The sequence below is a fragment of the Eptesicus fuscus genome, chromosome 3, assembly GCF_027574615.1.
Source record: "Eptesicus fuscus isolate TK198812 chromosome 3, DD_ASM_mEF_20220401, whole genome shotgun sequence".
NCBI classification, from domain to species: Eukaryota; Metazoa; Chordata; class Mammalia; order Chiroptera; family Vespertilionidae; genus Eptesicus; species Eptesicus fuscus.
Genome location: NC_072475.1, coordinates 6,856,924 through 6,884,826, shown reverse-complemented (window position 1 = coordinate 6,884,826; position 27,903 = coordinate 6,856,924). Strand labels below are relative to the sequence as shown.

The following is a 27,903-nucleotide window of genomic DNA, read 5'->3' as shown; positions in this document are numbered from 1 at the left end:
CACCGGGCCCACCCGCGCCGCATCCCCGAGATGCGCGCCCCTCCCGCCGCCGCCGCCGCCGCCACCCCTCACGGCCGCCTGGAGTCTGCCTCGGGCTGGGCGAGAGCTCGGAGCGGGAGGAAGGCGGGCGCCGGGAGGACGCTAGCGGCGGGAGGAGGCGGACGCGGGCGGCCCCGGTAGAAGCCGGGCGCGGGAGGACGCGGGCGGCGCTGGCTGTCCTCCCTCCGGCCCGACGCCGCCCCGCCCCCGGCGCCGCGCACCTCCCTCGCTCCGCCCCCGAGCGCCCGGCGGCCAATCACAGCACCGCGCACGTGACGAGCGCTGCCTGCGATGACCTCATCCCTGGTGTGGGATGACGTCAAATTCAAGATGGATGGAATCACAGCGGCAGCGGCGGCTGCGGCGCGCGCGAGCCGAGTGTGAGCGGAAAGGGACCCGGCGCCTGCCTCCGGGCTGAAGACCGGTGAGTAACTGTCACGCCCCTCGCCCTAGGAGAACTGCGGGGCCCCGTGGAAGGCCACAGCCTCCCCGCAAAACGCGGCCTTTCCTGACGTAACTCTGAGGTGATTTCTCTCCTGTTTTTTCTCTCCTGTGGGTTGCGGGCTTTGAGCGCTTCTGCGCGTGCGCCGGCTCCCGTCCCTCACCGAGCATGCCCTGGGCTCCCACGTAGCCTATTGTGCCTTCACACTGCGCATGCTCCTTTCCCGCAGTTGGCCTCGCCCTCGCCACTGCGCATGCTCGGTCCCTCACTGGGCTTCCCTCGCCCGGCCAGGTGGCCCTGGGGGCGGACGCGCCGGGCCTCTGAGCAAGCTACTGCGCCGAACGGTTGGGACGCCTTCCCGTCAAGGGCGCGCGCTCCCGTCCGGCGCGGTTGCGGCGGCGGCGGCCACCGGCCGGTGTTGGCTGAGGGGCGCGCGAGCGTGCGCGGAAGCTGGAGGGTCAGTGGGACCCCGCACCTGCCACGGCCTACGCCCCTTCCCGCCGTCCCCTCGGGCCCCGCCGGCATTAACCGACCTGGAACCCAGGTCGCCTTGGCTTTCCGCGCCCTGCCTCCTGGCCGGGCCTCCAACAAACGCCTGGACCCCAGAGCGCACTCAGGCCCTGGGGAAGACCGGTTTCTCCGCTCCCACCGCCCGCCGCGGAGCACAGCCCCCTCCGCTGGCCACCGGCGTTTCTGCTCGGCTTGGGGAAACCCCGGTCTGAAGGCTGCGGCCTGCGGAGGGGAAGGGGGGGGTGGGGGGCGTTTCAGACCGGCGGCGCCAGAGACCCCGGCCCAGAGACTTCCGTTGGCCCTAGTCCCCGTCATCCTGTGATGGGTTCTCGGGAACATTCTGTAGCTCGCTACGGAAGAGCGTACCTTTGACTGTAGGAGAGCCCCTCCGCCCCAGCCCTTCACCCCGGTTACTGTGCACGCCAGCCGGAGGGCTGCGGGTCTGGAGGGTGCTTCCGCAGCAGCGCGTTTGGAGGTGGGGTGTTTGTAGCCGGGTTTTGCAGCGGGGTGCCTGACCGTGGGAGATGGGGCAGATAGTCATCAGACTCCGCACAGCGCAGCAGCCAGGGGTTTTCCGTGCAAGAGCCAGCACTAGCATCTGAGGGCATCAGTGGATTACAGCATAGTCCAGCGATTGTTCATCACGATGACCCTGAGTCATCCATAAGGAGCCTGCGTTGTGTTCTGCTTACCTCGTTTAAGGGGACAGGAACAAGGGTTAATCCCTTTTAGGAAGATTTCTCCGTGACAGTTATTTTAAAATTTTTTGCCTCCATGCTTGGAGCAAATTCCACATTCATATGTAATGACTAATATAGTCCTCTACATTTAAATTTATCCCTAAATATTAATGATAAAAAGAGAGTAGAAGTTTGGGGCTTTGGCTTACTTCAAAGTAACTTTAATTCATTCTTTTAACACTATTTGTTGAATATATAGTGTGCTTCATTCTGTGGGAATATAAGTTGAAAAAGTTATAACCCCTGCCCTCGAGGAATTTACAGTGTTTATGCAGGGGGTATTAGGTGTGTAACAAAAAAGGGGCTGAGTTACTGCGGGAGTCTCTGGGTGAAGAGATCACTAAAGGGGCGATTTTAGATGTCCCCAAAGCCAGTGGGGATGGGAGAGCAGATCTTGGGCTGTTTATGCACGAGGCCTGACAGCTCATGGGGACTAGCTAGAAAGGAAAGGGGAGAGGTTTCTGGTTTAGGAGACCTGGTGGTTGTCAGCACAGCAAACTAAATAGGGAATATGTGAAGACAAGCAGCTATGGGGTTAGGGGCGAGAAGGTGTGGATCAATCATACCTACAGTCCTGGACATGTGGGATTTCCTGTGATGGAAGTCTTCATTGGGCACCTGAGAGGCTGGAGTTCCGCGGAGAAGTCCAAGCAGAGATACGGATTTCAGAGTCATTGTTCATTGGTAAATGAAAGCCACAGGAACTCATACACAAAGCAAAGAAAGCTGCCACGTGCTGAGCTCTATAGCAGATGCTGGAGCAATAAAGGTGAGCAAGTCCAGGTCTTGAGCTTTTAGTGTGATAATTTCTCTCTTTCCCCAATAGATACCTGCCAGGTGTTGTGCTGATCATTAGGGAAATACAGGTGGAAACAAGGGTTCTCGCTTTTAGGGACTCATGAAGGTATCACTCGAAATAGTTGTATTATTGCAGAGAGAGAATAAGTATTATGGTAGTTCAGATGACTAAGCTACTGGATGGGGCAAATTACTAAAGCTTTATAGGAACAGTGACATTTGAGCAGGATCTTTCTGTAGAAGTTGGCTGAGTAAAAAAATGGTAAGAAATATATTTTAGATGGCAGAAACCAGGTGTGCAAGTTTGTAGGGTGGATGGGAAGAAGTGTCCAATAAGCCAATAAGGGTGGAGAAATTAATTGCAGCCAGAGTATGAAGAGTCCTGTATGTCAGTCCAGCATTTGGACTTTATCTAGGAAGTAATAGGAAAATTAATATAACATTCTAAAGCAGGGCAGTGAAGGGACCAGCTTTATGTTAGGAAATAAAAAGCATAATTTCCACTCCTGCACTTAATTGGAATGTCAGAGAACTGAAAAAAAATCAATAAATACTTATTGTTGTGCAAGATACTATGTTGAGCATTGTGAAGAGTGTCAAAAGATATTAAATAGATTCTCAGTCCTTAAATAGCTTACAGTTCTGTTGGGGAGACACAGATGACTAACAATATAAGGCACTGAATAAACACTACATCAATGATGCTACTCTGTGTAATACAGGAGTTGAAAGGTATTTGCTCATTATAGACTGAAGTAGTCAAGGAAGGTGAATTAATTCGTTTTCTAGGGCTCCCATGACAAAGTACCGCACAGACCTATTTTTAACTTAATTACCCCCTTAAAGACCTTATCTCCAAATACACTTGCAATCTGATGTACTGGGGGTTAGAACTTCAGCATCTGAATGGGGGAGAGGGGCTGGTCACACAATCCAGCCCATGGCAGAAGGCTTAATTGGAACTTGAGCTGAGCTTTGAAAGATAATGTTGAGCTGAGTGGAGTGCTGGGGAGGGAAGGGGCTGGATCTGAGGTGTAGAACATTACCGAGTGGGTGATAGAAGCAGCAGGACGTGCAGGTTGTGTCTCAGAGATGAAGTGTTTGAAAGCAGGAAGTTATCACGAGAATAACTACGGGGGGAAAAAATCTAAAAACCAGCTTGAAACCAAATTTACAGAACCTTGGAGCACACGTTTTTAAAATTTTGCATTTTAGCCTAATGGAGAACCATTGTTTTTATTATTTTGTGTTTAAACAAAGTCAAGTCTGGCTCTTTTCACTCAGGTCTTACATCTCAGCTCAAATGTCACATCAAGGCATTTCCTTGCCCTCCTCTCCAAACCGCTAGTTACTCTACTCAAAGCACCCTGTTTCTTTCTGTTATAACACTTAGCACAGTCTGAACTCATCTTTTTGTTTCCTTGTTTATCCTCTGATTTACCTCACTAAAAGTAGGAGCCTTATCTATTTTGTGCAACCCTGTATTTCCGGTATATCTTACCATCTAATAGGAGCTCGATTAGAGTGGATTAATAATGCTGATACTTAATGTGTTCAGCCAATGAACGATCAGAGCTTTGTTTTGGAAAGCTCAGTCCAGCCGCAGTTTATCCATGCATTTGGAAGGGATGACAGGAAGAATGAATACCACATAGAAATATGTTAGCATCATTTAATAACAAGAACAGGAAAAAATTGATTGGGTTGAATAGAAAAAGAAATTTATTATAAAGATACAGGGTTGCTCTTGAGGTTTAAGGAAAAGCTAAAGAATTGGACGGAAAATAAAAACCACGGTATGTAACTGCAGGAATCTGTGTGCCGTGGCAGGCTGCACTCCCAGACCGCTGCTGAATAAACCCGCTTCGATCATTCACTGCCTTTGTCGTCGTTCCCAGGCCAGGTTCCAGAGGACGTTTCTCATCAGCTTGGCTTTGGTTATGTACTTACTCCTGAGCAAGGGAGAACAGGCACCAGACTGTACTTAGGGGGATGTGGGTAGTTCTTCCAAAGCCAAATCCAGGGGCTTCCTGCGGCAGGAGGAGGAGTGGCTGCTAAGCGGCCAAGACCAGAGTCCCCACTCACCCTGAACGGTGGCGTTACAGTAGAGCCATTCAGCTGGAGGTGCAGAGAACACACCTTGAGTCAGAATTATACCTTCTCAGGAGACTGAAAAGGTGGTGAGATGTGATCCAGGGGAGTGACTGACTACTCTCTTGAAGGATCAGATAAGCAAGACTGGCTTTGACATCTGAGGAGCTTCAAATAGTTTCTGGATGTCCATATTGTCCCAGAGTGAGTGTCAGATATAGGTACATTGTTTCTCTGTGTGTTTGCTTTTTGTTACATGCATTCCCTCTTTTTTTCCCAGTGTCATTTTTAGGACTATATAAGCAGTCCCCAACATTCCAAAGGATTCTGTGCTCAGAGTTCAATTCTAGATTAATACTGTAAATATAAAGAGACATTTCTCTCTAAGTCTGGTAGTAAGGGTTTTGTGTGCTAGTCGTGGAGCCAATTTGATCTATAATGTACCTTAGCTCTAATGCCAGCCTGAGTTTTAGTCTCCAAAACTTGAAAGTTAGGGAGGTTATTTTGGTCCCTTCCCATCTTCCTTTCTGAGCCCCTTACTCATCTCCAAGTGTCTTTCTACCCAAGTGCTTCTGTGCTTCCCCTTCTTCTGTTTCAATCCCCAGAATGCTGTGTATTCCAAAAGGGCCTGCCTTCCACCCATTCCCTTAAAAATCTCAACTTACAACTCCTCTAAATTTGGTATAAAGAAAGAATTATTTTCATTGAAATAAATTATATTAAAATATGAATTCCCCGCTCCTCTTAGCAGTTAGTATCTGAGGAATTTGAGGTGATGATATGAATTAATTTTGGAATCCAGTTATGAAGGGCATTGGGCCAGGGCAAGGCTTCGGGAGTTTTGAAGCCCTGGTAGGATCACATGAGTGTTTCTGAAAAGTACCTGTAGTAGAAAACCTGTATTAATAATCAAATGAGTGTTATTAATAGTCAAGTGAGCTGTGAGTCCCAAACCTTCCTGATGTCCCCCTGTTCACTCATCCACCCTCCCACCCCTGGCCCAATTAACTGCTTCCTGAAATCAGTATTATTACACACTTCTTGTGTCCTTCATCATGCATGTCCTACGACAGGAATGTGTGCTACTGGGCAACAGGCAGCTGGCCAGCTCATTCATCTGCCATCACCAGCACCTCTTGTGATACGTGACATGTAGCAGGCCCACATAAACATTCAGGAAAGGAAGGAAATAAAATGTGTGCTTGCCATATCGGAAACACTGTATATACTAGGAACTTTCAAACATACTGTGTCTTTGATTCATCGTGAAAATCCTTTGTGGTGGGTAATGTCAGCCCCGCTCATCAGGTTAAGAAAACTACTAGTACTCAGAAAGGTCGAGTGAGCTTTACAAGGTTACATATCTAGTAGGTGGCAATGCCAGGATTTCAGGCAAGTACACAGATTTGAAAGTCTTTCCATGACTTGTTAACCATAAAGATTCTCATTTGGAAATTTCAGGAAACAGCATGAAATAGAAACAGTTGAGGCAGAGTTTGGGAAGATATTTGTGTATGGGGCCCAAGTGGTAAGCAAGCCAGCCCTGTTTCAGAATCTGGTTTTCCTGGGGGATTTCCTCCAAGCTTTTTCTGCCACTCATAAAGGGGACTTTTCTTCCCATTCCACCCACTTTCTTTTAAGAGTGCAGAGGTTTTTCTACCATGACTGTAGCAGGAGCACCTACACTGATGAGTCAGGTAGAGATGAGCAAAGGAAAAGGTACAGGATGTGGATACAGTGGCAATGTGTGTACATGGAACTTTTAAACTTGTGATGCACTGTCTTCTATAAGTCAGAGTCTGATTATTCATAATTAAAACATGCGTGAGAAATTGAGTGTGATAAGCCGGCAGATTTATGGAAGAGAAAGTACATCCAGTAACAAAGCTGGCCTCGTCTGAGGGCAGAAGAGCAGAAAAGCAGTGGGTTTTGAGAATTCAGTCTGCACATCCACCAGCCACACAGGGTTTTGCTGGATTATTTCATGACATTTTGCAGTGTGGGGTTTTCCCCCCCTTTTGCCTGCATTTTTAACATAGCATTTTATATTTTTAGTTGTTAAGCTCCATTAAAACACAGAAGTTCAAAATGTTACTTGTTTGCCAGCTCTACCAGGAAAGGAGCCATTGTTTTTCAGTTTTAGTAATTGAATTAAAAGATAAAAGCCAAGGCCTCTCAACCTGAAGGTGAGGAGTCTGCCCTGCCCTGTGCTCTCTGTCCTGTTGCTCCAGACATGTAGAGTGTTGGGCTCCTGGAGAGGTGGAGGAGGTCACACTCCTCTAATAGTCCTCAAATGTAGCCCCCAGGGCCCTCAGGCCTCTGTCCTCTTTCCAGCCTCATCACCTGCCTTCCCTACCCACCTGCCTTCCCCTATGTGTGTCCTTTGCTCCAGCCCGCCACTGTGTCTTGTCCCTGTGATGTTGGACATACTGCTACTGTCCTTGAAGTGCCCTTCACCCTTCCTTCCTAACTCCTTCCATGTTCTTTTTTTTTTTTTTTTTTTGGCGGTTAATCCTCACCTGAGAATATTTTTTTCCATTGATTTTTAGAGAGGGGGAAAAGAGGGTGGGAGGAGAGGGATAGGTGGGAAAGAGAGAGAGAATCATAGATGTGAGACACATCGATTGGTTACCTCCCCCATGTACCCCAACTGGGACCAGGGAACAAACCTGCAACCAAGGTACATGCCTTTGATCAGAAATTAAACCTGAGACCCTTGCGTGGGCCAATGCTTCTAACCATTTCCCAGGGCTCCTCCCATGTTCTTAACACCTGCTTGTTCATCAGGCCTCTTACCTTGCATGCCTTCTCTGACTTCCCTCTCACCTGGATCAGTGCCATCACCTATATTCTCTCTAACTGTGAACCTGTCTGGTGCTTAGCATATTGGAGCTTGATGACAGATTGACTTGTCCTGTTCCCATGCAAGATTGCAGATGCCGTAAGGCAGGACCATGCTTGTCAGATAGATATCTACCACGTCTAGCTGGTTCTGGCACAAACTAGATGGGTGCCCAGTTATGAGAAGCATGTAACATGATGACTAAGAGTCCAGGCTCTGGGGCCAGACTCCAGACACACTACTAACTGACTGGGTGACCTTGGGTACATTACTTGACCTCTCAGTGCTTCCGTTTCCTAATTTGTAAAACAGGGATGATGACAGTGCCTAGCTTAGGTGTTATGTGAGAATTAAAAGGAAACTAGTGGCAGGTGATGTAGGGATTAAGAGTGTGGCCTCTGAAGCTGAGTCCTGCTCTGCTGCTTACTAGTAAGTCTGTGACGTGGAGCGCATTCCTTATCCCTCTGTGCCTTCATTTCCTCATCTATAAAATGGGGATGGTGATCATAATAGTACCTATAGTGTAGGGTTGCTGTAAATATTGAGTTAACGAATGAAAAATGTTTACAGTAATGTGTGGCAGTAAATGTTCAATTAGTGCTTGAGTGAATAGATTAGAAAATACTGTAGAGTTGTTTATCAGGCATATCAGGAATTTAGACATACTTTAGCCAATTCTCCGGCAAGCAATCTCATTGATAACTCTAAATGGAGGTTACAGTCAAATAGTTTTTAGTCCCCAAATAATTTTCAGGGACAATGACTATGTCTTTTACAACTCAACTCTGAGTGACTTATTGTTCCCTAATTACCAGATGTTTTTATTCAAAGACTAGAGGCCCGATGCACGAAATTCGTGCAAGAGTAGGCCTTCCTTCCCCCGGCTTCCAGCACCGGCTTCCCTCCAGCAGGGAAGCCCAGGCTTCGTCTGGAAGGTCGTCCGGAAGGACATCTGGTCTAATTAGCATATTAAGCTTTTATTATAGAAGATTATAGAAGCCTGTGGTCCAAGGGATTGGAAGTACTTACTTAGAACAAAAACAGGGTTGATAATTTGAAGAAAGCAAAAGATGGAAACTTCTGAACAATGAAAAGTGGGAAAATGTTGACTTTAGCATATAGGAATAGGGTGCACATGCTATGTGGAATAGCATTTGCTTCATGTTCAAGGACAAAATCTCACTCGGTTTAGTCTTCGCACAGTTCTTTAGCCTATATCTATAGTTTCAAGTTTCCATTGTGTCTTGTTATGTGTCCCCCCTGCAAAAAAGCAGACCCTGGACAAGGATTCAGATGTGGATGTTTATTTGAGAAGTGATCCCAGGGAGTACAAGACGGATTATAGGGAAAGTGAAGCAGGAAAGGTGCCAGTAAAAGGTACATTAATAAATAGATTTCTGCTAACATTTAAAATAACAAAACTGAACTCTTGAAAAAATTCTGAACCAATTTTTCTATCAAATTTCATCTCAAGTAAGGGCATCCTCCCAGTTGTTCTGGCAGAATTCTTGGAGACATCCTTAACTGCTCACCTTCTTATCCTCTATAGTCAGTCCATTAGAAATCCTAATGACTGCCTTTATCGCCCCTTCTACCACCTTGGCCCGGGCACCAGAGTGCCTCAAGCATCATTGCAGTGGACTCCTAGCTGGTCCAGGCTGCCGTCATGTCTCACTTGCATCATTGCAGCAGCATTCTAGGTGGCCTTCCAGCTGCCACTCTTTCCCTACTTTCCATGGTCCATTCTCAACAATGTAGCCAGAGCGACCCTTTCAAACATCATTCCTCTGCTCAGACTCTTCCCATGGCTGCCCAATAAAAAGTGTAGTTCTTCCATGCGTCCACCCAGCCCTGCACAGCCTCTTCTCATGCTTCTCTGATGTCATCCTCCATGCCCCCCTGGCTCTCACCTCCATCCCTGCTGGTATCTTGACTCTCCCCTCTGCTTGTAATGCTCTTCCTCAGTGACCATCCTCATGGCTCATCCTTGCCACCTTCAGGCCTTCTCAAATGCCATTTTGTTCAATGAGTGAATAAGTGGTAACAGTTACTGCTTTCTCATTTAATTCTCACTGTAGTATTGTTGAGGCTCAGAGGTTGATTAGCCTAGAGCACTTTCTTTCACACTGTCTTGACTCTGGCTCACAGGAAGGAGTATATTATACATTTCAACCCAGTACTATTAAGCAATCATAAATACAAGCATTTAAATTTACCACTGATATGAAATGATGGCAGTCAGAAATGAACTGAAAATCAGTAGTCCGACCGAGGTGAGTGAGTGTGGACAGGCCACAGGCTTTGTCCCCGAAAGCAAAGCCATGCCTTTGAGTTGGTTAAATTAGCACCAGAACAGGGAGTCAGAAGAATATTAAGGACATGGTATAGGATTCTTGGTCGCTCCAGGTTGGTGACTTACCAACTCTTCTTGTGGGCTCTTCTGAAGATCCCCGATCTGGTTGACCTGCAAAGGCTTGTCCTTGGAAGCCAGGGGAGAACCTGCACATGTGCTGGGTGTGGAGTTCGGTACGTCCACAACTTGCCCTCTAGAGAATGATAAAACTGTCACAAGTAGTCTTCATTACTTTAAATCCATTTAATATTAAAAATATATATCATAAGTCCTTTAAAGAAAAGATGGCATTCTAAAATCAAACCAAAGAGATGAGGTGTTACAGTGACATTATCTCTTTATGAAATGGCTTTCTTTGTCCAGAACATGGGTGGGGTTCAAGTGACCCCCCCTTTTTTGATACTGAGTTAAATGCCTATTAATCCTGCGATTTCTGAAAATAAATTGCACATAATTTGTCGAGTTCTTACTGTGTATGAGATGCTAGCTCACCTAATCTTTACAACAACCTTAAAGGAGGGCATGGTCCATGCTCCCCTTTCAGATGAGGGACCTGATAATCAGGCTAATCGACAGCCAGGGAGGAGCCAGCTTTCGAACCCCAGCTTCTCGGGCAGAGCCTGTACCCAACCACTAGGTTGTCTCACCTTTAGATTTGAGGAGAATGTCAGGTAAATCCCAATTCAACCCCTTAATTTTGAATTAGTAATAATTTAGTTTAGACTCAGGCCGAAGTTTCCTTTATGCTATGGTTGAACATGTGATTTGGTAAGAAAATAATATTCAGGAGATTGCAAGGTGTTTAGCATACATAAGAAAACAAATTATTTTATTCTTTAACATTTCTAACCTTTGTTAAATAGTAATTAGGATACAGTAGTCATTAGCAAATGATTTTTCACTTTCCAAATTTATGCCTATTTTTAAAGGTCTGGTAAGACCTCTACTTTGCAACTTATTGTTAAGTTGCATTGCTGGTGAATATATCCAGTAGTGGGGGGCGGAAGAAACTTCCCTCTACCCTCTAGATTTTCTGGGCTGGTCTAATCAAATCCACCTGAGACAGATTAACACAAGCAAATAACCAAATGTAATTACATATGGGAACCCTGCATACATGAGAGGTCCAGAGACAGACTGGGGAAATGAGGTATATGTGATATTCTGAGCTAAGGATGAGGTAAGGCACCAGGGGGCTTCAGAGGAGAGGAGGAGGTTCATTGTAGGATGATAAGAAGAGCAGATATTCAGTAATTAGTAGTTTGTCCTGCCATATAGAGAGGTCAAAAACGTTATTTGATAATCTTCTTATGGGCAAGTCCCTAATTCAATTCTTCTAGGTTGCTCAGAAGGCAGCGTTTCTCTTGGGGTATCTGTTGCCTTTAACTCAAAATAATCCACATACCTCAGAAGCACAACTTGGGTGACTCGTTCTGAAACCCGACATAGTAATAAAAGGACTTCCTTTCAGAATTATAGATGTCAGGCATTTCAGTACATCATAACTTCTTCTCTGAACTAATAAGAATAGAACCAAACAGGAAATGGATAAGGACCCTAAATAATAAACTATTGTTTTTAAATATCACTTCCTTACATACCTGCCATAGTCAAACAGCCTTTTTGATGGTATGAAAATGGCTGTGTTACAGTCTGTAGTTTCTAAAATTCCTCAATTTTAATAATTGATTATCTACTTATGCCATGAGACCTGTTTCCTCATATTTTCCGTGTTATTTAAATAAGATTGTTTATACAAAAGCTTTTGTGTGCCTATAATCTGCTAAATATTGGCACCTCTGAAAAGACAGTTAGTTAATGGTCCCTGCCTTTGCAGAGCATTTCACCTGGTGGAGAACTTTTCACTGCATTGTTCATAATTTTACACTTTGTCTTTCAGATAAGCCCCAGCAATGGAGGGATTACAGCATTACATCAACCCAGCGCATGCCATTTCTCTCCTGAGTGCGCTCAATGAGGAGCGCCTCAAAGGACAGTTGTGTGATGTGCTTCTGATTGTTGGAGACCAGAAATTTCGAGCTCACAAAAATGTCTTGGCTGCTAGCAGTGAATATTTTCATAGTTTATTCACAAATAAGGAGAATGAGTTGCAAACTGTATTCCAGCTTGACTTTTGTGAACCAGATGCTTTTGATAACGTTTTGAACTACATTTATTCCTCATCTTTGTTTGTCGAGAAAGGCAGCCTTGCTGCTGTGCAAGAACTAGGCTATAGCCTCGGGATTTCCTTTCTGACTAACATCGTTTCTAAAACACCTCAAGCACCCTTTCCAATGTGTCCCAACAGAAAAAGAATATTCGTAGAACATGATGAAAACAGTTCTCAAAAGAGAAGTGTCATTGTCTGTCAAAGCAGGAACGAGGCACAAGGGAAAACCGTTAGTCAAAGTCCACCCGAAATAAGCCATACTTCCCAGCCCTCCCCAAACATTGCAGTCAAGGCCAATGCCAGTAAGCCACAGGTTTCCAAACCAGTCGAACCACTTCACGATTTGTCATTGACTGAAAAGAGTTGGCCAAAAGATGGTTCTGTGGGATACACAAAGTCTCTGGAGTGTGCTGGATCTTTGGATGATACTAACAGAAGCAGCCTGGGGAAAAGGAATGCAGTCCTGTCTTCCGCACCTCTGCAAGACAGAGAGGCAGCGGATGACAAACCAGGTGGAAGCAGTCAGCTGCCCAAGGGAAAAGCTATAGAGCTGGCTCTGAAAAGGCCCCGGCCACCTGTTCTGTCTCTTCGAAGCTCATCAGAGACTCCCTATCTATTGAAAGAAACTAACAGAGGAAATGGCCCGGGTGAGGACAGAAACTTGTTGTACTATTCAAAGTTGGGCTTGGTGATCCCGTCCAGTGGGTCTGCTTCTGCAAACCAAAGCATTGACAGAAGCGGCCCGCTTGTTAAGAGTCTCCTGCGACGGTCACTGTCGATGGACAGCCAGGTTCCTGTCTACTCACCCTCAATAGATTTGAAATCTTCCCAGGGGTCGTCTGCAGTGCCAAGCGATGCACCAGGGAATGTGTTTTGTGCTTTATCTCAAAAGTCATCTTTAAAGGAGGGTAGTGAAAAACCAACCCCAGAAGATGGGACTCCAGCCGCACAGCCGCACCGCCTCCGGTCCTTCAGTGCTTCTCAGTCCACAGAGAGGGAGGGCGCGCCCCCTGTTGCTGAGGTTCGAATCAAGACGGAGCCCCGCAGCCCATCCGCGGATCCCTCCGACATCATTCGGGTCACTGTGGGAGATGCCGCCGCCGCGGCATCCAGCTCGAGAGACCTTCCTCTGAAAACAGAAGACGACCAGAAAGACATGAGCAGACTCCCAGCAAAAAGGAGGTTCCAGGCGGACCGAAGACTGCCCTTGAAGAAGTTAAAGGTGGACGAGCACGGCTCTCTGGTGTCCGAAGATAATCTCGAGGAAGGCTCAAGCCCCACACTCAAAGCCGATTTTCCAGATTCTGACTTGAGCAAAGATGAATTTGGTGAGTTGGAGGGAACAAGACCAAACAAAAAATTTAAATGCAAACATTGCCTTAAGATCTTTAGATCAACAGCAGGTCTTCACCGGCACATTAACATGTACCACAACCCAGAAAAGCCCTACGCTTGTGACATCTGTCACAAGCGGTTTCACACAAACTTCAAGGTGTGGACCCACTGTCAGACCCAGCACGGCATAGTGAAGAACCCGTCACCCGCCTCTAGTTCACATGCCGTTCTGGATGAAAAGTTCCAAAGAAAGCTGATTGACATAGTGAGGGAGAGAGAGATTAAGAAGGCCCTGATCATTAAGTTGAGGCGCAGCAAGCCCGGTTTTCAGGGGCAGAGTAGTTCCCCAGCTCAAGTCATCAAGAGGAACTTGAGGTCGCGAGCCAAAGGCGTGTACATTTGTACTTACTGTGGAAAGGCCTATCGCTTTCTCTCTCAGTTCAAACAGCACATAAAGATGCACCCCGGAGAGAAGCCTCTTGGAGGACACAAGGTCATTAAGCCGAAAGCTCTCGCTCTTGACGGTCCGGTAGCGAGCAAGGAGGTTTTCCAGTGCCGCCTCTGTAACGCTAAGCTCTCTTCTCTCCTAGAGCAAGGCAGCCACGAGCGACTGTGCCGGAACGCCACTGTGTGCCCCTACTGCAGCCTTAGGTTCTTTTCGCCCGAGCTCAAGCACGAGCACGAGAGCAAGTGTGAGTACAAGAAGCTGACGTGCCTCGAGTGCATGCGCACCTTCAAGTCCTCCTTCAGCATCTGGCGGCACCAAGTCGAAGTCCACAATCAGAACACCATGGCTCCGGCCGAAAACTTCTCCTTACCCATCCAGGACCACAACGGTGAAGTCACCGGCTCCTCCAAGCCCCAGGCCCAGCCCGAGCCTCAGAAAGCAAACCACGTGGTCACACCCAAAGACGACAATGCGTTCAGTGACTGTTCAGAGCAAGTCAACTTCGATTCGGAAGATTCCTCCTGTCTTCCCGAAGACCTCAGCCTTTCGAAGCAACTGAAGATCCAAGTCAAAGAGGAGCCTGTGGAGGAAGCTGAGGAAGTGGCGCCCGAGGCCAGCACAGCTCCCAAAGAAGCAGCGTCCAGCAAGGACCCGGGCCTGTGGCCCTGTGAGAAATGCGGCAAGACGTTCACCTCGCACAAGCAGCTGGAGCGGCACCAGGAGCTCTTGTGTTCCGTGAAACCGTTCATCTGTCACGTTTGCAACAAAGCTTTTCGCACCAATTTCCGGCTCTGGAGTCACTTCCAGTCCCATATGTCTCAGGCTACAGAGGACTCGGCGCATAAAGAATCTGAAGCGTGCCCAGTTCCCACAAACTCTCCGTCGCCGCCACCTCTGCCCCCGCCGCCGCCGCTGCCCAAGATCCAGCCCCTGGAGCCCGACAGTCCAACCGGTCTGTCTGAAAACGCAGCTCCGGCCACGGAGAAACTGTTTGTGCCCCAAGAATCAGACACACTTTTTTACCATGCCCCGCCCCTTTCAGCGATCACATTTAAACGCCAGTTTATGTGTAAACTTTGCCATAGGACATTCAAGACTGCCTTCAGTCTTTGGAGTCACGAACAAACCCATAATTAAAAGACCTCCCCTCTTCCCTATAATGAAATGGGGGCAGTTTCCAGATTTCAGCCTAAGTTGTGAAATGTGTCATATAAAACAAAAATATTTTTTACAAAATAATAATAAAGATTGGAAATTGTTATGCTTGAGTATAAGTTTGAGGTAAACTGACATTAATTACTAATGTCTACTCAACTTAGGAAAACACTTAAAAAATACTGTGCTTCTGGACCTTCCAGTCACAGGACAACTTGACTTCATTAATGTTGGAATTGATTGGTCTTGGTTGTTTGCATGATTCCTCATTCCACAGTGTCAGTTATAATATTTAATTGAGGTGGTTTTGTTTTCTTACTGATTTGCAACTAGTGAAATATTATTAAAGGATTTCTGCTTTTAATTATATCAGACACCTAAGTTCTAGTTAAATCTCGGCCATGTTCTTAAGTCCAAAACTTATCTGGAAGAAGTGGAGTAGTTTGCAGTGTTGATTTAGGTCTTTAGAATACTCTAGCAATAAAAAAGTGATAAACCTCAACTTTAAGAAGTTATCCTGACACTTGATAAAAATATTTGGCATTTCGTGGTCATGTAGAACTTTTCGTATGAAAATTGTGAGAAATTTAAATCAGCAATAGTAATACTTAGATTTTTATAAAATAAAAACTTTCTCTTGGGTCACTTAGTGTAATTATTGCTGGAAGACTCGGGAGATGAAAATATTAACATTTCTGGGAGGCCCCTAAGGTCAGTTTACAAAGGCTTCAGTGGGGACACGTGTCGTGATCAGATTGCTGCTGTGCTGTGTGCACATCACAGTGCAAGGTCAGTCCAGCACTGGAAGGACTTAGATGTTTGGTTTCCTCTGGCTTAATGCTGCCACAAGTTGAACATCTGAGTGTATTTGGGACAAAGATAACGTGGCCCTAATTTTGAAATTAATATTAGTATAACAAAAAGGTCAGGACCTATATTTACATAGAGTCAGCCCAGGGGCTCTGAATCCTGAATTACCATTCACTTCCAGAGACGGGAAGCAGAGGGAGAAACACCACACTGCGGTCTGCACATGCTTTTCAGAAACGATATTGACAGTATACAGTTTCCTACCTCTTTGTCTTGTGATAAGTTCTGTTAGAATTGGAGTTTATCGTGGTAAAGCGTCCACGTGGTGAAACTTTCTGCTTCAAGTCACTGCTTAGCATTTCCTAAATAGCTGTTTAAGTACTATCAAGGGTCCAAAATTAGTTTCTTTTTGTTTTGTTTTTACTTCTTTTGGTCCATAGGGTTTGAGCTTTTTTTTTTTTTCTATTTCATATGAGTTGTAATTAAAAGCCTTTCCATAGGTGTTATCCAGAGTTCCAGGGGCTGTTTCAAAAGGTACAATTTTTATTTTACTTGTGTGGGGTGGTCAGATATATAAAAGTAGAAAAATTGGGGAAACTACAAAATCCTTTTAAGGTAGTGATGTGGATTAAGACTCCCAAGTTTATTAATTTTTTTTACAAGTTATTCTTACAAAAAAGAAAAATTAACTACTATGACTAAGAAATAGTATGCTGAGTACTTAAATTTGTGCTGTAGCAGAAAAGAACTGTCCTTATCAAACTCATTACCCACATTCCAGACCAAAGGTAGGAAGGACAGACAGACAGTCTCTTTATTTGAAACACAAACATTTTTATAAAATACTAATAGACTTTGTACATTATGGAAATTACATATGAAATTTTGCCTTTTATTTTTTCATTTGAAAACTCAAAAAGTACCAAAATATTTGAGTGGTTACTTCCTGTTTCTGTTCTTAAATTTGATGGTGAAAGGAAAATAAGATTAAGTTACAATTAATTTTATTTTAATTAATGATTATTACCATTTTTATATTTTCTTAAAGAAGTCTGCATTTTAGAGACAAAACTGAAGCATACAATTTAATGTCAAACATAAGGATGGATTATTGTCCATTGAGTTCATTCCCTGTACGATGTGGTATTTCTTACTCTGAACACCTTGGTAGCTATCTCTTCAGTAGAAGACAGTTTCCCTCAGAGTAATCATTACTTATGGCTGTTTGAGTATCTAATAAATTCGTGACACACAGTATCTTGGCATTGTAAATTCAGTATCCCAGGACTTGAACCTTTATGCCACTTTTTTGAGGTTTTTTAAATAAAGTTGACCAGTAAAATATTTTTGACCTAAATATAGGCTCTGCGAATCTGTTAGATTTTAAGAATTGCCAGTGGTTTGTCTTGTTAGTTCACATTTTTGTCAAGGCAAGGAACGTAAGACTTCAAATAAAATTTTGAACCAAAAACATTTATAATGCAGTTCTGGTTTTTCTATTACTTTTTATACTGTATCTTAAAAGCATTAGGCTGAAAGAGTTTATTTTGGTGGTCAAAAAAATAAAATATGCTTCCACTCGTGTAACTATTTTAAGCGTTAAGAAGTAAAATAATGAAAGACAAGTTTATTGCTTTATTCAGTAAACACGTTTTTAAAGAATATCTCAGTAGGCAAATACTTGGTGAAGATGACTTGGTCTTTCATTGTTGCAACTCTTTAGCTAGCAAATATATTCTTGAAAAAGATTTTTCTGATTGTAATTAGTTTTGAAAGTGTAGAAAGCTCATTTTTCCTTGTAAGTATTCAGGATGTCTGCTTTTTTATGCAGTTGTGGAAAGAATTTAAGATGTTTTAATATATTCTTTGTTAATCTGAGAACTTGTTATTGAATCATTTTTTTCATGTTGGGGAGGGAGGGAGGAACATCATAAAACATGTTTTTATTAAGGTAAGCAATGGAGGTAACATTAGTGCACATTTTTATAGTAATATTTCAAGAATAATAGAATATTTACCTTTAAAACTGGTTATGGTTCGTATGTATTTATAATTTTATCAAAATATTCAGCTATTGATTCAACAGTGAGGTCATGTGCATTTGTGGGGAGATTAAGTGGTTCTTGGTTTTCTGATCTGAATGAGTCGTAATAGCCTTCTCTTTAAAAATATGCCCCAGGACTTAATTGGTTATACTCTAATCCACACACAGCACCCACTGGTGCTGAGAACAGACACAGACAAGAATAAAACATGGCCTTCCCTGGAGGTAAGGGGTGTTTCATCCACAGGCCAACTGGCCACGGTGAGGGGGAGACAGAATTAACTCATCTGAAGTTGGCCTTGTTCCCTCTTAAGTGTGTGTGTGTGTTCCATAATCTGGAACTCTGGGAAGTGAAATTATTTGCCTTTTCTTACTACAAAAAATAATTAGATGTCATTCATAACGTATTTCTTTGTAAATTGCACTAATTAATATTGGAACATTACATCAGTTTCTGATGTATCAGTGTTTTGCAGTAATTGTGAAAAGCATTGATTTAAATAATGTTAACACATAATTTAATAAGTTCTTTAACACTGGCCTTTTTAACTTTTAAAGATGGGTTTTTCCTTTGTGGCTTTAGCACTTTAAGAAGTTTGATGTTTGCCTAATTTTTGCCATGTTTGTTTAGTGCTTCTCTGGCTACGGCATTTCCACACGACTAGGAAGAAACCGAACAGTCAGCGTTTAGATCTGGAGGAGAAAAATGAGTTCATGTAAGGCTTTTCAAAAATTCCTTATTGAGACAGTCATTTGGGAACCAAAGTATTTTGCTGTAAATCTGTAAAATAATTGAATTCAGTGCTCTTTGGTCATTTGTTAGTGCTGTCCAGATTTTCCAGTTACATACTTGGTTAATAATGATTTTCCAAAAGTGATAATTTCTTACTGACATTAATCCAAGACTACTCAAAACTTTCATTAAATATATGCTTATTGTTAAAAGAAAAACAAATGTGGTTTTATAATGGTGTATATTTTGTTGTTATATCCTTAGCAGAATAATTCATTGTTTGATTTTATTTAGGAATAAGCTTTTTTGGACTGAAAATTCATATTCAAAATAGGATTTCTGTGGAATGTTAATCCATTGCTTATTCATATCCAATTCTGTTGTCTGTTTACTTTGCTTAAATCTTGACTAAGAATGATGGGAGTCAATAAATTTGTACTGTATTTTGTTTGGAGTCTCAGTCTCATTAGTATGTTTTACGCCTTGATACTAATGATCGATAGCATTTAAATTTATGAAAGTGAAGATAAAACCCATCTACTTGGCTAATATGAATAACCTCCTGCAAGTTGTAAGAGATGTAATTCTCCCCATCAGTTCCAGATTGCTTGTAGAATTGTTTGCACTAAAGCTTCACTAATTTGGGCACCAGAAGTATAACTAAAACCATATAAGCAGTATTCTGCCTGGCCACCTTTATCTTTACTGTTCAAATTAGTATTTTTTAAAAATGAGGAGGTAAATGCATTAAAAAGTCCATATCAAGTGATAAACTTCCTTAATTTCATAAGGCTTCCATGTTGTAGCATCTTTTTTCCTTCTAAGGTGGCTCTTCCATTACACCAGCATATATTAACTTCATTATGGTATACTAGAGGGCCGGTGCACAGATTCATGCACTGGTGGGGTCCCTTGGCCTGGCCTGCACCCTCTCATAATCTGGGACCCCTCGGGGGATGTCAGACTGCCAGTTTCGACCTGATCGCCGCAGGCCAGGCCAGGGGACCCCACCAGTGCATGAATCCGTGCACCAGGCCTCTAGTATGCATATAAGATCTTTGGTTAATCTCTTCCCACCCACACCCTTCCCTCTGAGATTCATCAGTCTGTTCCATGTTTCCATGCCTATGTGTTGAGTGTCTGCCCCCTGATGGTCAGTGTGTGTCATAGCTACCTGTTGATGGCCAGTGACTGTGGAAATAGGGAAGGATAGACAGACCAGACGGTTCTTACTGGTTCCCTCCACCCAGGTTTGCACTTGCCTCTTCTGATGGTTTCGGTTTCCTTGCCTGATACCCTAAACTAGTCTTTCTGGGGAACCTCTGGCTAAAAGTTTCTTGAACACACTTCACCAGGAATAAATGGCAAACTTTTAATTTGGATCTCCTTTAGCCCTCTTTTTCCATTTCTACCAAATAAATGTGTTTTAAAATTTTACATCTGCCCTTTCTTAGTAATTACAAGCTTTTCCAGGTTTGAGATTGTTGCACTCCTGTCACATCCTCCTGGGTCTTGGATCCACATTCAAGGCAATGTCCATTGAGTGTAAATCCAAAAATGTCCGGGTGATATTTTTACCTAGCCAGAGAGGCTAAGTCTTGGCTCTGTTAATGTCAGCTCTTGTGAACTATGGAGTTGAGTGGCAGGTATTCTTTGTACAAGGCTTATGTCTGGAGAAAAATGTCGCCCTGTTGTCATAGAAGCACTTTGAAAAGAAAGCATGGTGCAGCCCTACTGTGCATGAATTGAGGTATCATGCTCAGCCATGGGCCCCCATCCTTGGCAGTGGGGTCCTTTGGTTAGTTGGCTGACCTCATGGTAGTGCAAACCTGCATTTTGCCCAGCTGAGTGTCTTAGCTTGGTGACATAATTTCTTCTAGGAGATACTTCCCAACCCCTACTCGCCTGTTCCCCACTCCAGGCTAAAGTAGTGCCCCCTATGTGTTCCCAGAAAGCCCTGAGATAACCCAGTCACTCTGGTTTCCATGTCTATCCAACAAGAACGGGACTGGCCCGTGGGCAGGGACTATTGGTCAGCTTTGTGTTTCCATGGCCTGGCAAAGGGAAGGGGCCTAGTAAGTGTTTGATAAATAAATACAGCAAAGAAATCTTGTCAGAGGCGAGAGACAACCAGCCCATTTATTTTCCACTACTCTTAGAAGGAAACTTGCTGAATATCTGCATATACTTCCCAGATTTTCATTCAGCTACTCAGTGAGAGACCCAGAGAACGTTTTCATTTTTATGTGGTTCCCAGTAAACTCGAGGAGGAATGGAAATGTTCAGGTGGCTGGTCTTAGATGGGCGAGTCCTTTGGATTGTAAATGCCATGCGCTTGTTTTGGGTGTGTGCGTGTTATGTGTCTCAGGCACTGCTGAGTGCCCATTATGTCACCCAGTGTGGCAAGTTGTCTGGATAAACTCATCAGTGAACGTAAGAATAGTAATAGCTAATGACTAGTTACACTAGTATCATAGTAACAGCTAACAGTGAGTGTTCACTACCTGGGAAGCATTGTGCACGCGTGTGTTCCGTGTGTGTGAAGTAGTGACAGGCTGGCTTTCCTCCCATATTGTTACTTTGCCTCTCTCCCCACACTTCCCCATTCTCAGCCCTGTAATCTCTTGTCCACTCAATCTGGAAAATTCCCCAGTCGTTCTTTGACGTTCATGGCCTCGGTAATTTTGAAGATTATGGACCAATCACCTTATGAGCATCCTTTAATTGGAGTTTGTCTGCTATTTCCACATGACTGGACCCACGTTATGCATTTTTGTACCAGAACATCACAGAGGCTGTGTTTTTGCATTTCAACCTGTGGGTGGCATACTACGCCTGGTTGTCCCTCATTGATCATTCCACTAAGATCATTTCTGCCAGCTTTCCCCACTAGGCTTTTCACCCTTTCTAGTTAATATTTGGTGGGGAGATATTTTTGAGACTATCCATTCCTCGTCTCCATTTTACCCACGAATTTTAGCATCCGTTGATGTTTCTTGGCTGAATTATTTTTATAGTCGTTGCCAAATAGAGATTTTCTCATACCTCCATGCTTTATTTGTGGGCTCTAACTGCGAGAAAAAAATGTTATTTATTCATCTATTTGAGTGTTGTGGGTTCATGGATTCGTAATCTACTCTGTGGGTTATAATCAGTTGCCATCATTTTTTAAGTTTTTATTCTTAAACTAGAGGCCCGGTGCACAAAATTTGTGCACTTGAGGTGGGGTCCCTCAGCCCAGCCTGTGCCCTCTCCCAGTCCGGGAGCCCAAGGGGAGTGGGCCTAAGCCGTCAGTTGGACATCCTTAGCACTGCTGCGGAGGCAGGAGAGGTTCCTGCCATCGCCGCTGCCCTTGCCAGCCATGCGCCTGGCTTCTGACAGAGCGGCGCTCCCCCTGTGGGAGCACAGTGACCACCAGGGGGCAGCTTCTGCATTGCATGTCTGTCCCCTGTGGTCAGTGCATGTCATAAAGACCAGTTGTTCTGCCGTTAGGTCGATTTGCATATTAGCCTTTTATTATAGAGGATTGTCCTAGATTTAGCCAGTGAGAGCATCTTACTGACTTCTCTGACTTTTGACATGCCCTCCCCTTTTTTTTAACCTGGCATTTCTTTATTTTAAAAATATGGAACGCTTCACGAATTTGCGTGTCATCCTTGCACAGGGGCCATGCTAATCGTCTCTGTATCTAATGTTAGTATGTGTGTTGCTGAAGTGAGCTCACAAGTACCCTTTATTCTTTGAGTATTTTCTTACTTTCTTACACAAGATATTCCAGACTCATCTTGTTCTTTCCCTGCCAGAGCCCTGAAATTAGCCGTTTTGCCAAGGAACGTGATTCCTTTTAGTGGAGAACATTGTTTGAAAACCAACATACTAGCATTAAGTATGCATTCAGTGGGCAGGCATAGAGGGAAATAATAGACACACACACACACACACACACACACACACACACACACACACACCTGCATTTATTTCTGAACTAGAGACCCAGTGCACGAAATTCATGCACGGGTAGGGTCCCTAGGCCTGGCCGGCGATCAGGGCCGATCAGGGCCTTCCAGCTCCCAGCTGGGACCTTCCTTCATTCCACGCCTCCCCCTGGTGGTCAGCGCACATCATAGCAAGGGATCGAACTCCCAGTTGAACTCCCGAGAGGACAATTTGCATGTTAGGCTTTTATGTAAATGGATTGTTTAGACCAGTGGTTCTCAGCCTTTCTAATGCTGCGACCCTTTAATACAGTTCCTCATGTTGTGGTGACCTCCAGCCATAAAATTATTTTTGTTGCTACTTCATAACTGTAATTTTGCTACTGTTATGAATCGTTATGTAAATATCTGTGTTTTCCTGCCGAGACCGGTTTGGCTCAGTGGATAGAGCGTCGGCCTTCGTACTCAAAGGTCCCGGGTTCGATTCCGGTCAAGGGCATGTACCTTGGTTGCGGGCACATCCCCAGTGGGGGGTGTGCAGGAGGCAGCTGATCGATGTTTCTCTCTCATCGATGTTTCTAACTCTCTATCCCTCTCTCTTCCTCTCTGTAAATAAATAAATAAATAAATAAATATCTGTGTTTTCCGATGGTCTTAGGCGACCCTGCTAGCGGTTCTCAACCTGTGGGTTGCGACCCACAGGTTGAGAACCGCTGCTGTAGAGCCTAAGACCATCAGAAAACACAGATATTTACGTAACGATTCATTAACAGTAGCAAAATTACAGTTATGAAGTAGCAACAAAAATAATTTTATGGCTGGAGGTCACCACAACATGAGGAACTGTATTAAAGGATCGAGGCATTTAGAAAGGTTGAGAACCACTGATCTAGACCTATCTACCAGAAGTTTGGTTTGGATCTTATTTATATCTTCTATGTCTATATTCCTCATGTTAGATATTTCCTCTAGCTTTTTGAACACATGGGATACAGTTATAACGACTTTTTTAATCTCCTTGGGTACTAATTCTTGCATCTCTTCCATTTCTGGGATGGCTTCAATTTCTTTTTTTCCTCCTCATTCTGGGTAACATTTTCCTTCCTCTTGGCATATCCCGTAATTATTTTGTTGGGTAGCAGACATTGTGAACTTTGCCTTGTTGAGTGCTGGGCACTTCTGTATCCCTATAAATGTTCTGGAGGGCCCTAGCCAGTTTGGGTCAGTGGATAGAGCACTGGCTCTTGGACTGAAGGGTCCCACATTCAATTCCAGTCAAGGGCATGTACCTTGGTTGCATTGATCCCCAGCCCTGGTCAGGGTGCCTACGGGAGCAACCAATTGATGTGTCTCTCTCACATCGATGTTTCTCTTTCTCTGTCTCTCTCCCTTGCTTCCACTCTCCCTAAAAACCAATGGATATATATCCTCCGGTGAGGATTAACAAAACAAAACAGTTATGGAGGTTTGTTTGGGGGACATAATTAACTTAATAGAATCAGTTCTATCCTTTGAGGTTTTGCTCCTAAACTGTGTTAAGTGGAATCAAAGTAGCATTTAATTGAGATCTATGGCTCCATCACTGAGACCACGTTCCTACCCATTTCCCACAGATTATTTCAGGCACTGTGTGAGCTCCCGGGATTGTTCCCTCTATTGCGATCAGATGGTCCTTTTTCAGCCTCGGATGTCTCCTCACAAGCATATGTTGATCAGTAGCTGCTGGCGTCCAGTTGAGTTCAGAGATCTTATGAAGACGAGTTTCTGTTCACAAAGCAGTGACCACAGATAGATTATCAAATAGCATGTAATGTTTGATGTTATTTTTTGTCTGATTTCTCAGTAAAAGAAAAGAACATAAGGTGGAATATACCCTACTAGCCCTTTCATTAAAAATAAAATAATTTCCCAGAGTCATAGAAGCATGAACAGACTGTTGAACCTCAGAGGGAAGGCAGGGGAGGGTGGGTGGGAAGAGATCAACCAGTGAACTTGTATGCATATATGCATAACCCATGGGCACAGACAATGGGGTGGTGAGGGCCTGGGAGGATGGGAGTGGGCTGGAAGAGGTTAATGGGGGGGGGGGAAAGGAAGACCTACGTAATACTTTCAACAATAAAGACTAAAAGAAAAAAAAATGTACTCCAAGTGCTGCTGGGTCTCTGAGAAGGGCTAGGCTCTGCTTCTAGCCCCCGCACATCCATATTTTAGAAACACCAGGGAATGTTTCCTGATTTCATATATATGGTTATGGGGTTATAGTTTTTTGGTGTTTTTTTTTTTTTTTTTTTTTCACAGAACAGCTGGAAATGGCTGTAGCAGTTACTAAGGAAAGGCTTTACACTATCCAGAGCTGAGGCTCTTTCCCGAGGAACCAATGCTGATTGGTCCCAGGAGGTACTGTTGATAGAGTCCCAGGGCTCAGGAACAGTCTTACAGCGTACACGAATCGGGAAATCTTCCTCATTGAAATAACAGAATTTCAGTGCCAGTGCTAGGGCAGAGCACTAGAAACATTATGTTCCCCAAAAGTGGCATTTCTTTTAAATATATGAAAAGCAGGGCACGTTATAATTTTTGTGGGCCCTAGACACTTTGGGGGAACTTTCTTCCATTAAAATATGTACTGGGGGACGGGGGGGCAATGGTAAGATATGTACACATACAATACCTTAATAAAAAAATATATATGTACATTAGTTCTATTTTACAACTGCATTGACATAGAAAAATACAAGCCAGGCTGGATTAAAAATTAAAATATTTTCTTCCACCCAGAGCACATTGTCTTCTTTCTGATTTTTAAGGAAATTTAAATATTCTTGTGGTTCCTAAAAAAAAAAAGAACATTTTTGTGGTTCCCTGAAAGCACCAGAGGCCCTAAACACCGTGCCTACTGGATAAGTCAGCCCCGATTAAAGGAAGAAACGAGGCAGGCAGCTATGCACGCGGCCAAGAGAAACAGACCCCAGGTCGAGAGAGGGAAACCTGGGCTTCCAAATCTCTGCTAGAAAAGCTGTTCCGTGGATGACAGCCTCCCGACGTTTATGTTTGTTTTTTAGCCCGATGGCTGAGACTAGGAATTCTATTGGGATTTTTTTTTATTCCTTCAAAATAAATAGAAAGTACTTTCATTTCTGACGTGATGAATTAGTTGCTCCAAGGAGATTTCCTACTTTGGGAGCACTTGAATCCTTTTTTCAAAAAGATGTTTTTATTGATTCTTAGAGAGAGAGGAAGGGAGAGGGAGAAAGAGACAGAATCATCAATGATGAGAGAGAATCATCAATCAGCTGCCTCCTGTACGCCCCACACTGGGGATCAGGCATGTGCCCTGACCGGGGACAGAATGGCGGCCTCTTAGCGGCCTCTTAGTGCATAGGTCAACCCTCAACCACTGAGCCATACCGGCCGGTTGGGGCACTTTGATTTTTTTTTTTAAATATATTTTATTGATCTTTTACAGAGAGGAAGAGAGAGGGATAGAGAGTTAGAAACACCGATGAGAGAGAAACATCGATCAGCTGCCTCTTGCACACCCCCTACTGGGGATGTGCCCACAACTAAGGTACATGCCCTTGACCGGAATCAAACCTGGGACCCTTCAGTCCGCAGGCCGACGCTCTATCCACCGAGCCAAACCGGTTTTGGCGGCACTTTGATTTTTAATAAAATACATTTTCTGGTGAATTACTAGATCCATAGGAAGTAGTGGGATTTCCTGAGCCCCCTCCCCAGCCTGCCCCTAAGAAGCTAACAAAACTCAGGAGCGGGTTGCCTGCGGGCAGAGGCTCCTGGCCTCACTGTCTAGGAACCCTGAGCCTTGGGTCAGTGACACAGGGAACTGAGCGTGGCCTTCACTTGGACCTGGGACTCTGCAGGGTGGGGCAGAGTGTGCTGGAGAGTGTCCCTCTAACCAGGCTGCTTTAGAAAGTTTACAAGCTTGGCCCTTGGCTGGTGTCTGGGAACCTGGACTTGGGGAGGGTGCTCTCTTTTCCCTGGTAAGAGTGGCTCACTGTGCCCAAGCTGTTGTACAGACAACAGTTTTTATGCTGAACATTGCCCTCCTGGGAGTATGGGATTTTGAAGCATGCTAGGCAGAAGCATTCTGGCTTGCCATTGCGAAGGTGCACGCTCCTTCCCAACAGGTGTGGCAGCTTTGTGTGGGCCGGTGGCTCTTGAACCTGGCTGGGCATTAAAATCCCCACAGGAACCGTTAAGAGACCCAGGTGCCACATTCACCATCGTCCCAAGCTAGAAGCAACCCAATGCCCGTGGGCAGTAGAAGAATCGTGGTGCATCACATCTGGGACTTCCACACAGCAGGGGATGGATCAACCACAGCACACACCACACTACAGGAAGCACACACGGAGAGAACAGACCGTCTGGCCCGGCTTACAGCAAGAACAAAGCAGGCAGAACCGGGGCTGTGGGAAGTCAGCATCTGGTTACCTTTGGAGGGTGAGGGTAGTGACAGGAGGGAGTCTGCGGGCTCTGGGTGCTGGTCACGCTCTGATTCCTCATCTGGGTTACAGGGGTGCGGCCCATTGGGGAAACCGCAGGGAGCTGAACACGTGACTTGTGCACTTTCCTTTATGCCTATTAAACTTCAGTAAACATCCAAAGTAAACAGGAAGTGAGCAATTCCAGGCCCATTGCAGACCAATCTGAAGCCCTCGCGTGAGCTCCAGGCATGAGGGAGTTTGCTGTATCTTCAGATGTCTCTACAGATCCTAGCATGCAGCCAAGCTCCAGACAGAATGCACGTCACAGGGAAAATGCAGGATCTGCCTTCCCAGGGCTGGGAGGGCTCAGGACTCTGCATTCTTGTTCTGAGAACAAGCTCCCAGCCAAGGCCCATTGCTGCCCCACACAGGAGCAATGAGGCTGTTTAAAAATTAATTTTAGCCCTGGCTGGTTTGGCTCAGTGGATAGAGCATCAGCCTGCGGACTGAAGGGTCCCAGGTTCGATTCTGGTCAAGGGCACATGCCCAGGTTGTGGGCTTGATCTCCATTAGGGGACGTGCAGGAGGCAGCCGATCAATGATTCTCTCTCATCATTGATGTTTCTCTCTCTCTTTCCCTCTCCCTTCCTCTCTGAAATCAATAAAGATATATTTTAAAAAAATAAATAAATAAATAAAAATTAATGTTAAAGAAAGATAGGAGGAGCCAGGCCAGTGTTGGTCAGTGGTTGAGTGTCAACCCATGAACCAGGAGGTCACAATTCCATTCCCAGTCAGGACACATGCCTGGGTTACAGGCTCATCCCTACTGAGGGGGAGGTGCGGGAAGCAGCTGATTCTCATCATTGATGTTTCTATCACTCTCTCTCTCCCTCTCCCTCTCCCTTCCTCTCTCTGAAATCACTAGAGGCCCGGTGTATGAAATTCATGCATGGGTGGGGGGGTCCCTCAGCCCGGCCTGCACCCTCTCCAATCCAGGACCCCTT

General features: G+C 44.7%; 1 protein-coding gene and 1 non-coding gene across 7 annotated transcripts; one reads left to right on the top strand and one right to left on the bottom strand.

Moving 5' to 3' along the window:
- The first annotated feature begins 358 nt into the window (after positions 1-358).
- On the top strand, positions 359-24,397 carry ZBTB21 (zinc finger and BTB domain containing 21). 6 transcript variants are annotated; one of them, XM_054713561.1, is made up of 4 exons: positions 1,910-2,500; positions 11,716-16,267; positions 18,409-18,493; positions 24,059-24,397. In XM_054713561.1, the coding sequence occupies exon 2, from the start codon at positions 11,729-11,731 to the stop codon at positions 14,903-14,905; it is 3,177 nt and encodes a 1,058-aa protein (XP_054569536.1). In that variant the 5' UTR covers positions 1,910-2,500; positions 11,716-11,728; the 3' UTR covers positions 14,906-16,267; positions 18,409-18,493; positions 24,059-24,397. The 6 variants fall into 6 exon arrangements, 3 of the variants coding, with proteins under 3 accessions (XP_054569536.1, XP_054569537.1, XP_028007673.2); XM_054713562.1 differs by lacking the exon at positions 24,059-24,397 and having other exon boundaries at positions 11,716-13,313; positions 13,911-16,267; positions 18,409-18,964; XM_028151872.2 differs by lacking the exon at positions 24,059-24,397 and having other exon boundaries at positions 18,409-18,964.
- On the bottom strand, positions 22,130-22,234 carry LOC114233062 (U6 spliceosomal RNA). The gene has a single exon (XR_003619184.1). It is a non-coding gene; the product is annotated as a U6 spliceosomal RNA (small nuclear RNA).
- Positions 24,398-27,903: the final 3,506 nt, after the last annotated feature.